This window comes from Gavia stellata, chromosome 19 (genome assembly GCF_030936135.1).
Source record: "Gavia stellata isolate bGavSte3 chromosome 19, bGavSte3.hap2, whole genome shotgun sequence".
In the NCBI taxonomy this organism is placed as follows: Eukaryota; Metazoa; Chordata; class Aves; order Gaviiformes; family Gaviidae; genus Gavia; species Gavia stellata.
In genome coordinates, this window is record NC_082612.1 from 3,372,432 (window position 1) to 3,386,545 (window position 14,114).

General features: G+C 45.0%; 1 protein-coding gene across 1 annotated transcript; it reads right to left on the reverse strand.

Moving 5' to 3' along the window:
- Positions 1-3,445: 3,445 nt before the first annotated feature.
- On the reverse strand, positions 3,446-7,907 carry TIFA (TRAF interacting protein with forkhead associated domain). The gene is made up of 2 exons (XM_059826918.1): positions 7,882-7,907; positions 3,446-4,690 (listed from the first exon to the last, which is right to left on the reverse strand). Exon 2 carries the CDS (start codon positions 4,668-4,670, stop codon positions 4,107-4,109), a length of 564 nt encoding a protein of 187 aa, XP_059682901.1. The 5' UTR covers positions 4,671-4,690; positions 7,882-7,907; the 3' UTR covers positions 3,446-4,106.
- Between the last annotated feature and the right edge of the window lie 6,207 nt (positions 7,908-14,114).

Below are 14,114 nucleotides of genomic sequence, written 5' to 3' on the forward strand. Positions count from 1 at the left end.
GAGAACGTGCAAAACACTGTAGATCTCAAGCTTTCCCCAAAGTTTCAGTAAAGCCATTCTACTCTATTGTTATTTTGTATAGCCGTCTTGTTTTTCCCTGAAAAAAAGGGGAACGGAGTGTAACTTCACCATTCTGGAGTAGAAGCAACACGCTGTGCTAAGTAGTAGATCTGCCTCATCAGAAGAACTGAATTTGTCGGTGAAAGCTGTGACACTGTTTTAGATCATCAGAGCCTACATGTAATGTTAGGGTCACTACCGTGTGGTCCTCTTTGTGATAACTTCAACAAAAATACTGCACACTTGGTTTAAATATGTACAAATATCAACACTAATGAACAGATAAATCTTGTTGATAACATTCCATTTCTTAATTTAAGTTGTAGCTCTGTCATTGAAAATATTTTAATGTCATTATCTACATTTGCAATGCCTGTAATAAGCTTTAAAAATTTGTATACATCAAATGTATATTTTTGGTTTGGCATAAGCTTCTACTGTGTAACCTCTCCTGAACATTTATTTGTATAATATATTCCTATGGACATGAAGGCGACTTTCTCGACATGTAAATAATACGTTTTTTACCTGCTGAAGCTGTAACTTGCCCTGCAGTGGTCACTACTTTTCCTGACCAGTGAACATGAGGTTAACTTGTCCTGACCATGCTTTGAGGAAGTGAAGGAGCTGATAGTCCTGCTTGTGGAATGAACAAGCACTTAGGAAAAAGGAAGCTGACTCCAGCTGAAAGCTTTTACCTTGACGGGCATGTTCTGTAGCCATAGTTAGCAGCATTCTGCTTTTCAGAGCTCAGTGTACCACACCAAGTGACTTAAGATTATGGTCGATATTTGTGGAAATTGAAGAAACTGAACGATTATATAAAGAGCTCATGTGAAACAGTTCAACAGTACTGTAAAACACGTATCTGTACAAATTTAAAAGTCATTAAAAATTTCAGTTGGTCTTACGTTTGGCAATGTTTTATCCGTTGCTGGTTTTGTGGCTGCCATGTCATACGTAGGGAAAGCAGCGCGTGAAGACGAATTGTTAAATGTTACCCAAAATGTGTCAGCTAACTAAGGAAGGTTTTAATAAATAATTAGCTGTGTTTTTTAACTATTGAATTCCATAGCATCCCTTCTTGAGACCTGCTGCTTTGGAAGGGAAGCTCTAACACGCTGCAAATGCGGAGGACTTGAGAGACTCAGAGCGTGGAGCCCTTCTTCTATCAGAAATGAGCAGCTGTAGCCTCATACTTCAAAGGTAAGATAACCTTCCTTGGGTAATGCAGGCAGCTTCCCTGGCTTCATGTCTGTCTGAACTAGTGCACTGTTTGAGTTAACTTAGCTGATTGTGCCTGTACGGAGGAAATAAAATCTTTTTAATAGGAAAATATTATTTTTAATTCCAGGGAAGTGCTTTACTAAGCCATTTACTGGTTATACATACATTTCTATGCTAAAGTTGAGCCATGCTCGAATATAAAATCATTTGACGTGACTATTCGGGCAGTCTGTTCAGAGTTGCTTGGTTAAGCATAAAATTGGTGTTTCAGCATTGTCTTTTAGTATTTCATGATTGTGAATACTAGGACAGCTGAGCCAAGCAAAAACTTACAAAAAATGTTGGCTGCCTTTGTGTGTTTAGTATTTCTCACAATTAAATTAGCAGTGTAGGGCTAATGGCAGCCTTGGGGTCAGGGGAGGCTTCACCAGTTTTGGTGAACAAAGTATGTTCTGGTATGCCTATACTGAAACAGTTCTTCTTCAGTCAAACTGACTTCTGCTGGTTGAATCAACGCAGTGATAGGAGCCTCCTAGAAAAGGATTAATTTTTTTAATGCATATTTTGGGATTGATTCTTACCCTTGGTAAATATAGTTGTAGAAATGATTAGTGTTTGGAAACCATGAAATTGCTGGGGGTTTTTTTTCCATTCTCAAGGTTTTCTCCTGGTTCCTGGAGATGTGCCTACGGAATTCTCTGCTCTAGATCTGTGGATATCCCTAGAGCCACTCTGTACATTGTGAACACAAAATCTACTGAGACGCAGCACTCTGAAATCTGCAGACCAGGCGGAAGATTTTTCTCAGGTGAGTACTGTTTGTAGACGCTTCTGTTATATATTGCACTTGAAAATTTGAGATCGAGGTTGTCACTTTTTCTTTAGATAATAGCCCAGAAAGTGTAAGCAATTAATATGATCAGTGCCATAGGTTAATGTCCTGCATGACAGGCCTAGTGAATAGAAATTGGATAACAATGCTCCTTAGTGGTGGTATTAGCAACCTGTTTTTTAAGCCCAAAGCAGTACAAAACAAGAACTTGCATGTCGTCTGTAATTTAAGAGCACTGATAGGAAGAGAGCTGTTTACTGGGAATGCAACACTAACGCTCCCTCCCCCCTCACACGCGAGCCAAATGAGCGAACCTAAGAAATCCCATGCATTTTATATGAGAGGCTGATGACATATAAAAGCTTTTATATGTAAGAGCTTGTTTCAGATTGTATTTGCATCTTGCTCTCTTTTTCTAGGCAGCTTGCATTTGCAGGTATTGGCCGTTCTGCCTAATTAAAGAGTAGAAAGACTCAGGTCGAAAGCATATAAAAGCCAAGGAGCCAACAACTACTGGAAAACTGCAACCAGCAGCACCACGTCTGGTGACACGGTGATTCCTGCTCAGGTTTGTTTTGTTAAGCTGAGGGGCTGGGTGTGTGACAGAGGCATTTGTGCCAAGAGGGTGGCTGAATTGCACATCTAGGCCAAAGACTGTAAAAGTTAAGCAAGTACCAGAGCCTAGTTCAAAGAGCAGAAAACATGGGAGCAAGGTACTTTTGGCAAGGATGAGATGAATAGGCAAATGAAAGCCTACGTAAGTCTGTGTTTGAGTATCAGTGTCTCTCCCGTGACTTTCTCTCACTTCTGGTTGTTAGCCTTAATCTCAGATTATGTTGTGCAATTCAGCTGTCCTCCCCTCAATTACAATTATGGTTTTCTCGTAATGATGAAGGCTGAAATGCATCCTAATGTTTAGGGACAGTAAGGTGGGTAACTCTTATGTGTGCTCTGTTCTGATTCTTTCCAGTGTGTCTTTCAAGCAAACTAAAACACTTGACAAAAAACAAGTACTGATGAAAAGCTGAGCCCCTAGCAAAGAAAAACTTAACTGAAACAACCTGTGAAATACTTAACTGAAAAACAAAATTGTAAAAGAGCTCGGGGTGGGGGGTAGAGGTAGAAAACTTGCTGAAAGTATTTGTCAACTCTTATCTTGAGGCAATGCCACTTTTAGGAAGCCCAGAATAGTGCCAGTGAAAATTTCTTATCTGGATTGTTCTGGAAATAATTTTATTCACCATAAGTGCTTTTAGATTGTAGTTGTAGAAGACAGCAAATCCTTACTAGGCATCCAAATGCTTTTATTACAAAATTTATCTGGATTATTACATACCGTGATCACTGACACTGCTTGTTTATTCACATTCACAACCAAAAGTAGTTCACGTGCAGAAAATATGTGTTTTAATTCATTTTAAAAACAGAAGAAAAATCTCGCTGCAAAGTTAATAAAAACATTAACTTTAAGGGACTATGCTAACAAAGTGTTTCTAAGCTGCAAAATCTGAGAAGTTACAACCTAGGCTTGAAAATACTGTTTGGAATTTCATGTCAATAGCAAAGCACAAAGTATAACAAATGCAGTGAGATGTTACGTCCCTACTTAGCTAACCAATGCTGGGGCTAAAACACTGTTCTGCATGCTCTATGTTAATGCCTGTTAAAATATACCTTCAAGGACTGTGGTCACAGTTCTTGAATGGAATCTGCCGCAATGTATTTGCGTGGCCCTCTGTCTCTCACGCGTTTACGTGGCAAACAGTGGTGATGAGAGAGCACATATGCCCTGGTGAAGACAGTGGCAGGAATTTGTTTCTGTTGAACAAAGTATGTTCTGGTATGCCTCTGCTGAAAACAACAAATAAGAAGATTGATGTGCAGTGGTGAGAACCATCAAGAACAGTGTACCGAGATGACAGCCTTCAGTTTCAGAAGTTGTGCGGGTTTCAGATCATCAAAATCTGATCCAGCCTCCTTCTCCCCGCTAGCATGACTCATTTTCATCAATCTCTATGGGGCTTTTGCCTTGGGAAGGAAACAAGGAAGAAGAAATGCCATTCTCCGGCACAGGTTGCAGTGATGGCAGGCATCTTTCTTGTAAGATTGGAACTTCAGCCAAGTGTAAGTAAGTCTCAAAATAATCCACGGACTCCCCTTCTTGAATCTCTGCTAAAATCTGGTAGTCCCCAAAACAAATGATGCACTTCCACGGCAGGTCGATTTTGTTTAAGTAACCCAGTTCTGTTTGGTCCACAAGCAGTTTTGTTTTCTTGCTCATGTTCTTTATCTCAAAACAAAATTCTGAGCTGTTGAGTTTTCTGTAAAACTGCAATGAAAACTGAATCCGAGAAACACGAGTATCCATGAAGTTATAATGGCAGACATTAGAATCACGGCCAAACTTGGCCATTTCATCTGCCCTGACCTGTTCTCGCTTACAGAAATTCAAGCAACGAAACATCATCTTGTCTTCTTGGCGAGGATGGTAAAAAGTCATGTGGAGACACGTTACTGTTTCTTCAGTTTCAGCTTCTTCAAAAGAGGTCATGATGAAATGAGTCCTCAGAACTACAAGAAAGAAGTAAAATAGCAGCATGAAATCACTGTAGTACCAAAAAAATGGGCTTCAGAGTGGCATTCATATACTACTGTACAGTGACCGTATATAATTTATAGCAAATTGGCTGACAGTAAATGTAACGAAGCCACTGGAACGAAGAAGTGGGACTTGAGCCTACCCAGTCCATGACAACCATCGTTTCCCACCACTTTGCCCAAGACTTGTTTGGTGACCAGAGCTAAGTGACAGATTGCTCTGTGCTGAACTCTTCTCACCAGTCAACCTCACATCTGTCGCAATGCCTGCGTAGCACTTCAGAACTCTGTAAAGCACCCACCACTTTAAGTTGCTGCCAACTAGCTCTTCATGAGGATCTCGCAGGTAGATTTACGTTTGGAAGAAATATGTCACTTAGCAGTGACAGTAAGGTTTAGGGACTTAAAATGGAGCATTAAGTAGTACTGTCTGGGCCTGCCTATTCTCTTTTACAGCGTAAAAAGAAGAAGAAGGTATCAGACAAATGACTTTTACAAATGCAGTCTGACTGTAGGCAGTAGTATTTCAAATGTGTATAAAGCAGTCTTTTTGGCTCTTTAGTCAGAATTTACCTCTTGCATGAAACAAAATACAGTGTTTAGAAGTGACCGATGGGACAGTATGTAAAGTGAATGCAAAAGCTGGAATATCAGCAAGACCTAAAGGAGGAATTGTCACCAACTCTAGCTATTTCCCCTTTGCCTATCGGAAACCCCCAGCTATCTGCTGCAGAAGTACTTAATTAGGCACTAAAAATAACAAATAACTTTTGTTGGGTTTTGGTTTTTGTTTTTGTTTTTTTTTTAAGCTTCCTGCCTGCAGCATACAGATGCTTGCTAATGAACTGAATTCTGTTCCAAAGTCTGAATGACTGCAGTGCATCCAAATAAAATTGATGCGACACCTTAAGAAACGCTGTGATCTAGCCCTCTATACATGCAAGGCCAGTATTTTCCTGCACTGAAACTTAGTCTAAAGAAAGAAAAGGCTAAGTATTTAAAGTAGGAACCAGAGAATGAGTTCTCAGTTACTCAGCAGAGAAACATGCGAGCAGCCATTTAACTGGAATCATACAGTGCAGATGTTTGTCATGTCTAGGCTGCAATAAGTTCCTGACATGTCACACACCGATCCTGAGCTTCCTTACCGGCTCTATTCAGTGAATGATGCTGAAAAGCAGTTTACTGTTTAATCTGGTTTTTTTTTTATGGGTAGGTGAGTCATCACTGCAGTTAAGTATTCTGATCTGTGGGGTTTTTTTAAGGCTAAATTACACCACCGTACATGAACTCCACGTACAGTGAATGGTGGCGTATCTGTGTCACTTTAGGTGTGAAACCTCAAAATCGCTTCCTTCTTATACCTTTAACACAATAACAGCAACAGTTCTGACACTGAGGTTTAGCAGCTACAGTAGGCTACAGTAGCTAAAGTAGGCTACAACAGTCTTTCTGTCAAGCTGAGATGATGAGAGAAACACAAAATTTCAGGTAGCTTTCAGAGCTCACTTTAAAGCAAACTAGAAATATCATCTATGCTTTTGACAGAAGCACAGACAGATGCCCTGATGGCAGGTTACTCCTTTCCTATCTGTAAGACAAGCTGCAGTGGCATGGGTATCCATCCCTCCTCCTACTAGTATACCTCCACTCCGGTCAGCTGGCAGCGGCTCTGTGAGCAGGAGGATGGACTGTGTCTTTCTGTGCTTAGTTCTGCCCTTTGCTGTTCTGCACCAGTAAAGAGGATGTGAGATGTTATAGGAGGTCAGCTTTGGTTAACGGGGAAAACCAAGTAATTTCACTTAGCTGGCAGATCGGCCCATGGAGACAGTTTTCTGTCTCAAGACTTGCCCAATTTGATGCCAACTTAAAAGCATCTTCTGCTTCCCTTAGTATCTTCCTTAATTGCTTTCTGAAATGCATCGGGACTGAGCAAAACACAGGAATACAAAGAAATGTATTTTGAGAAATCTGCAGTGTATACAACTGCGTATCAGATCAATGCAAAATGTTGTCTTTATTCGTGTTTCTGAATTACACAAATGGCTACATTAATTAAGGAAGGGGAAGAACTGCCACTGATTGCTTTAGCAGCTCCCGCTGGACCTGGATCTCAGCAGGTCCCACAGACCCCGCTAGCTACTCACGATCTGCTTGTGTGCCACCTCAGGCAGCCCGAGCGCCGTGGCCGAGTCCTCCAATAAAGGTTTACTGAGGTCGGACTGAACATAGGTTCAGGTAAATGCTGAAGGAGTTTCTGTTTACTTGATTTTATTGGACAGGAGCAAGATTTCAGAGAACTCAAACTAGAGAAGGAAACTTTCTATAGTTAAATCCGTATTTCTGCTGGAACTGTAAGGTAGCCCATTGCACTGCTGTTGCCTGTACCTTAATCTGACTCAAACAAATCGTGGTTTTGCCTCTTTCCCTTCTCTCAGTGTCATCTCTTTCAGTGTGCATCGTTATACCCATTTTGAGAGACAGGGGAATGACACAGAGCATTAAGAATAAGGATGTTGAACTTGTTAAGACGGAGCCCTATGCTTGTCAACGTCTGCAAGAGCTGTAATGCTCTACTTACAACTTATTGCTCAGAGAGCTCTGTCAGTTTGTTTTTGCAAATCGAAACCTGTTTATCAAGAAAAAGAATAACATCCCTTTTGTTATTTAACTTTCCCTTGAAGTGACCATGATCGTGGAGGCAGGGCCAGTGCAGAATACGATTTCCAAGCGCAGGACGGGCACACAGCCATCCAGGCCCTGCTGTGGTCTCCACTCTATCTCTGCCCCTCCGCAGGAGCCCAGGCCGGAGGTTGTAGGCCCCCGCTTGCGTTTCGGACTCGGTAGGTGCGTCCTTGCACGCAGCAAGCCAGCGCTTCCTAGGCAAAGGTGCTGCTGACAGCCCCCGACCTCAGTTTTGCTAAAAATGCCATCTTTGCGGGCGTTACTGGAGCACACGCCCGGGCTGTTGCCCACCCGTGGCCACACCAGGCTCCCCGAGCGGGGCCCTGTGCCGCCGCGCCTCTACTGCTCACCGCACGGACCGCAGTATGGCGAGGGCGGGAGCTCCCGATGGCGCTCGCCGCCGAAGCCGCCACCTCCGTCGGAACTTAGCGAAGAAACCCCGGACTCCCCCGTACTCGAGGACCCGGTGCCCACCTCACCTGACCTATCGGCGGGCGGGAGCGGCCCTCAGGCGCCGGCCGGAGGATCCGCGCAGCGCGGGCTGAGGCCGCCAACGGCTCCAACGGCTCCTCGCCGCCCGGTACCTCCGCGCGTCGTCGGGCGGGGAGCGGCCAACGGTCGGCGGGCTGCGGGCCGCTCGACCGCCGGCAGAGCCTTCCCGCCAGCGGGTCGTGAGGGGAGGAAGGCGGGGGCCGGCCGTGAGGGGAGGCAGGCGGGCAGGGGCCGGCCCTGAGGGGAGGGAAGCGGGGGCCGGCCGTGAGGGGAGGGAGGCGGGCAGGGGCCGGCCCTGAGGGGAGGCAGGCGGGGGCCGGCCGTGAGGGGAGGGAGGCGGGCAGGGGCCGGCCCTGAGGGGAGGCAGGCGGGCAGGGGCCGGCCCTGAGGGGAGGCAGGCGGGCAGGGGCCGGCCCTGAGGGGAGGGAGGCGGGGGCCGGCCCTGAGGGGAGGCAGGCGGGCAGGGGCCGGCCGTGAGGGGAGGAAGGCGGGCGCAGCAGGCCGCGTTAAGGGCGGGAGGTGCTTGGGCTGCCTTGGGACTAGAGGGCGAGCTTGGGTTATTTTTCCAAAAAGTATACAGAGCTCTCCTTTTATTACAGTGAATAAACGGGGGGGGGGGGGGTGGGGGTGGGGGAGGAAATTAGCCTCAGCTCTGTCTGGGGTTTTATGTGGACATCTAAAAATCTCGCGCTCGTGAGTAACTTGCTTAAACCAGTAGTCACAGCAAAGTCAAGGATGTGATCCAGAGCTCAGGTTTCAGACAAAGTAACTTCAGTTCCACCCCCCACCCCCAAATTAACACTTTGAAGAGTAAAACACTTTAATGAGCAGCGTGTTACAAGTGTAACGCTTGACTGACGATGTTCCTCAAACGAGTATTTAAAAATATTTGGTTATTTGCTTTAAGCAATAGTGGTTCAGCTTCCTTGCACTGCCTTTGGGGAAAAAACCTAATCTTTCCTTGGCTGCTGATCTAAGCTGAGCTGAAAACTTTCCATTTTACTAGAAATCCTGAGGCAGCCCTGCCATCTGGTAGGAAAAAATGAGCAGTTCTCTCTCATTCAGCTGCTTAATTTTTCTTACTGAGCAAGATTACTCCCAAGCGCAGAATGAGACGCAGAGTGCAGAAAAAAACCTGTTTTACCTCGGTCTGAATCCTCGATGCTCGCCGTCCTCCCGCACCTGTCCTTGTACAGTGTTGTGGCTGGCAAGGTGTTGTGCCTTGATAAGTATTGTAGGTTTGATTGCTTTGGCACCGGCAGTGAAATACTGTGTTGGTTCACATAAACTATTTTTTATTTGCGCGTTCCTTTTATTTATTCAACAAGCAGGTAAATTACTCATGGGTTGATAAGTTCCTTTGTAGGTCTTGCGGAATAGCTTTTATCTGTACACAGGCTAGTATGTCTGCTGGTATGCCCTCCTCCCCTTAAATCAGAAAAAAAGGGGTTAGACTGTGTTTTGCAAGAAGTCACGTTGAAAAGCAGAGAAGGAAAACAGACTCTTCGAAGTTTCTCCCTTAGCAGAATGCCTTTCCTGCAGCAGGCAGGGCTGGGCGTACGTGCTCACACAAAAGCACTTTGGTGCCTTCTGGAAAAGCCAGAGTTGTGCAACACTGCTATTTATTGCATCTGTTGATGGTTGTAATTCCTGTCAGCCCTTTGGTTCCGGAAACAGCCTGCTTCCCCCGCCGCGAGAGAGCTTTTCTGATAGGATTATTTCAATACTTGTACCTATAGAGGTATGTAAGTACCCTTCCTTTTTTTCCTAGGATTATGTAACCTCATATTAGCTACGTATTCCTTATTAGTTTGTGATTTAAATATAGCTCTGCGTGATTTCATACAGGAGAGGACCAGAACTGGTATTTACTGTTCCTCTCTTCCGTAAGTTCCTAACTGGTTGAAATACTGCCAGCTTCAGGAAGACAGCTTCAGGAAGACAACTCCAGGTTTGCCCCGTATGAGAAAAAAAATTCAGGTGCTCTGTGCTTGTGGGTTTTTTGGGTGATCTTCCTGCTGAAATGGTTATGTGGTTTACTAGAGTTCATTCCTGTATTACAGCAACTTCTTTTTCTAATTGAAATTTCTGTGGTCAAAAGCGAAACTGCAGATAAATGTGTAAAGCTTTGTAGGGCTGAGGTGCGCTGCGTGGTGAGCAAGCCACTGGGACTCGGGCCAGGGGAGCTGGTGTCCACATTAACCTAGGAGCTCTTGCTGCTGTCCTGCTTTGTGTTGTCTACACAACCCCTTCCTCCCCTGGGCTTGTGATTTTCCCCAGACATCCTTTCCTTTCTGGAGCATGAATCTCCTGTGGCATCCCTGGAGTTATCCAACAGATAATTGAGGTGATAGATCTGAGCCTTCCCACGCCAGACTGTAAAGCCCGTGGCACATGGCATTCCCCCGGATTATGGAGACAGCGTGGGCTATGAAAATAAAGGTGGAACAGAACCACGCTCTCCCTTCAAGATACCTTCCAGCCGGCTGCTTTGCAGACACCTGTATTCGTTACCTTGCCAATCCCTAGAGAGGAGGAAGGCCTTGGAAAAGTCCTTAAAAGCTCCTTACTTTAAATGGATGTTTCCTGCTTACGTGTGCCCGGTGTGGCTTCTCTGTGTAATTATCTGTGGCATGTTATCGATGCTAGCTGTTTGGGCTAATTAAGTATTTGTAATGCGTAGGCTGAAAGACTGAGGTGGTTTTGGCTTGGCTGTGGTGGTGTATTGTTTTTCAAACAACTGATTCATAAGGCTTCGGATAACTCCAGAGCCTTGACAGGCAAATCTAGAAAATGGAAAAATACTGGCAACTCTTGCATTGCTTTCAGTCATGATTGGCTTCGAAAATCTGAGAGTCAGCGAGGGCAAATGTGTTTCTTTCTCTTTCTGGGAAGCTCATGGTAGGTCAAAAGAATTATAAAAAGTGTGTTCTGGGTTAGTGAGTGGAAGGACTGTTTTTGGATACCTGTGTTCCAGCTAATTCTTTCTGAGTGACTCAACGTGCAACCTTCCTGCCTGAGCTTCCTTCCTATGCTTTAACACACCTTACGAGAAACCTTAGCAGAACATCCCTGGGGTTTTTTTGAGTGCTCTGGCACATGGTGTAGTTGGCATGGCTGTTAATGGTCTGCCTGGCTGGTCATGAGTTGGGAATGCTGTGATAACGTTTCTCGGATACTCGGGAATCATGTCCTTTATAGTGCTGTCTCTTACTGTGTAAAAACCGTTCTGCGGACATTTGAGGCAAGATATGAGACCAACAGTAGCCTGGACCAGTCTTAAACTTTCTGTTTCTCTCTGCTATTTAAATTAACATGATGAAAGTATCCTTACCCTGTTGGATCAACAGCAAGTCTGGCGTGATTTCAGTGGTGCTGAGATTTCACCACGGTTCTATCCTTCCCTCCTAACGCCAGATTTTACGTGTGGTTATCAAAACTGCCTATGTATTGCTTAGGTTTGCCAGCCGTGTGGCAGGACAGATGCAGGTGTAAAGGGTGACTGCACTGATAAATGTTGTGTAAGTATGATTTCTGCGGCTTTCTGGTGGCCCTTTTTCAGTTACCGTCTTTCTCACTCACGGGTACAGCTTGTCAGTGGTGTCATCATGTGAATACTGAAGCAGATGCTATGACCTAGTGAGACCTTTTATGTCAAACTTTGCATTAGAAGTACTTGCAGTGGATTTAAATGCATTGGGGTTTGGTTTTAAGGCAAATATGTAGAGATGCCTTTTTTCTGCAGGCTTGGCCTCTCACCACAAGGGGACATAAGCAATGCGCTTGTGTTTTGATGTCACGTGTATGAAAGATGTGAAGTGCAGACTCTGTAGCGAGGTTAGCAGAAAGCCTGCGAAGAGCGCAATAGATGAGTGAGCTGTCCCCCCAGCCCTCTCCGTATTCCCCCGGTTTGTGCAGCCCTGCGGGCACGGCTCTCGGCGGGCGTCCGCTCTGTTTGCTGACTTTCCCCAGCATTAAATGCCTCGCTCTTGTCTTGCTGTGGCGGGCGCCTGTCTTGTGGGCTTGGGCATGCTGGGTGGCAGGGGGCACGCTGCCATTGTACCACCCCTGTCCCAGGGCTCGCTCTCCTGGGGTGGCACAGGGGTGACCTGAAATCGTTGTTCACTCATTCAGGGGTGTCCAGAGACATAGAGGAGGAGGTTGGTGAGAGCTGATTGCTGCTTTAGAGCCATAAAATCCAGGCTGGTGGACGTGTTTGCTTGTGTGTAGGTGATGGTAGGGAATAACAAAATTCACTGCCTACACCTGTAACACGCGTCTTGGGTTCAAATACCAACCTGTGCCCTTCTGCTGCTCTTCCTCTCTGCTTCACAGACCGTTTCCTGACCCAAACCATCTTAGTGCTGTTGAGGGTATCAGGGGTGGGAGCCGGTAGGTGGCAATGTGTGACCAGACATGGAGACCCACCATTTGTTTTGGTGTTTTGTGGGGGTTTTTTGTGTGTGTTTTTTTTTTTTTTTTTAAAGTCAGAAACTTCAGTTTGATATTGCAAGAGCTGGTGTGGTACTTGTAAGTTAATGGTAATAATGGCAGTGGTAACTTCCAGGAGTTCGTTTGGGAAAGGTGTAACAGAGTATGCAACAACCTATAGCTAGGTTCTGCAATGAATTATTATTACCGTATAGCAACTGAGTGCCTCATGTTCAAACAGAAAAGAAATAGGCCCTTCTCAAAGACACATGTATTCCAAAGATAAAGCAAGATATTCAGCTGGATCTCAGTGTGAGAGGGAGGAGAGATGCATGGGAAGGAGGTTCATTCACCGAACTTGTAGATTCCATTGCCAAGAACAGCTCCACTCCATGAAGCAGAGAGGAGGTCTTCCAAAGGAAGAAGAGAGCACAGTTCCCTCTATGTTTATTTACTTCTTTGCTACTTGTTTACTCAGGAAAAAGAACTCTTCCATTTCCCATCTCATCGGACCTAAATAAACTGATGAGGAAGCTCACTTAGACTACTGAAGAGAGCGGTTTCTTATGAGATGGACTTTGTTTATGCCACTCTCCAAGTTCTCATTTTCTTTCTTTTTCTACATCATGGTCCTCCTTCTGAGCCCCTCTGGCTTCTCCCCTTTGCTTCTTTCTTGCCTGTCTGCTATCTCAGTTTCTCTTCCATCTCCTGGCCCTTCTTGCTGTCTGTTGTTCTTCCCTCTCGCCATCCTCTTGATTGTTTTTCTTACCCCCTCTGTCGCTCCCTCCACCCTTTGTTTGTTTTTTTCTCTGAGGCCTTTCTCCCTCCGTGTGGATCCTCTCCCTTTCATCCATCCCACTGCCCTTATTTCCACTTTCTCCCCAGTCTGCTTTTTCTGCTCAGGTCTAGACACCCGTGGAGTGACTTAAAGGACAAGTGAAACCATGCAGTCATGGAACAGCAAGGAAATAAACACTGGGAAGAGACTGGGAGGTGGAACAGACAGATCTGTCTGTTGGCATCATGCAGCAATACCCACTAGTGGGTCCTCAGCATTTTCCTCCTTATTCTATTGAAAGGATGGCTGCCCTCTCTATAAATAACTGGTAGAGATCCAGGGCTAGAAAAAGAAAGCACAGCAGGGACACTGTGGAAAGAGGTGGAGGTGTTCCTTGCGACTTGAAGCCCCTTCTTATTGACAGCTATGTCTTTGGAGGAAGGTTCACACAGCTTGGTGAGAGAGCAGCTCCTGTAATTCCAGCTTTTATGGGACAAGAAGCAGAAAAAGAAGAGTAAGGGAGGTTCAATGCCATAGAGCAGGTGCTTGCTTCTTGCTCAAAATTAAAAGTAAATCATCTTAAGCCCTCATACAGAAGAAAAATTGTCAGCTCTTCCCTGTTGTCTTTTTTTTGAAGTTTGAACAAAGCCTGGAGTCTTAAGCATGTTGGAGCATCACATTTCTCAGAGAAGAGTGTCTTAATGAATTTCAGTAGAGCTGAAAATGAAAAAATAATTTGTGCAACTTAGAAACATGCTGGGGATGAGTAGTCTCTGCACAGCTGCTGATTGTAACTGCGCTCACAGGTTTTCCCTTTATCTTCTAATAATAGAAAGCTGTGGGGTTTTTGTTGGTGAGCCATACTGGAGTTCTCTTTGTTTACCAATAACCGTGAGTCCAGCTTTCAGTTATTTGGTGGTCATCTCCTGTCTTTATATGCGGAGGTGATTTACCAGTTGAAGTTTTCCTCCCCTAGTTGTACGTCACTACAGTTCTAGCTGGCATATACAT

Excerpts from the sequence above, each read along its gene's own strand:
- TIFA (XM_059826918.1), bottom strand. The coding sequence starts at position 4,670 with ATGACCTCTTTTGAAGAAGCTGAAACTGAAGAAACAGTAACGTGTCTC.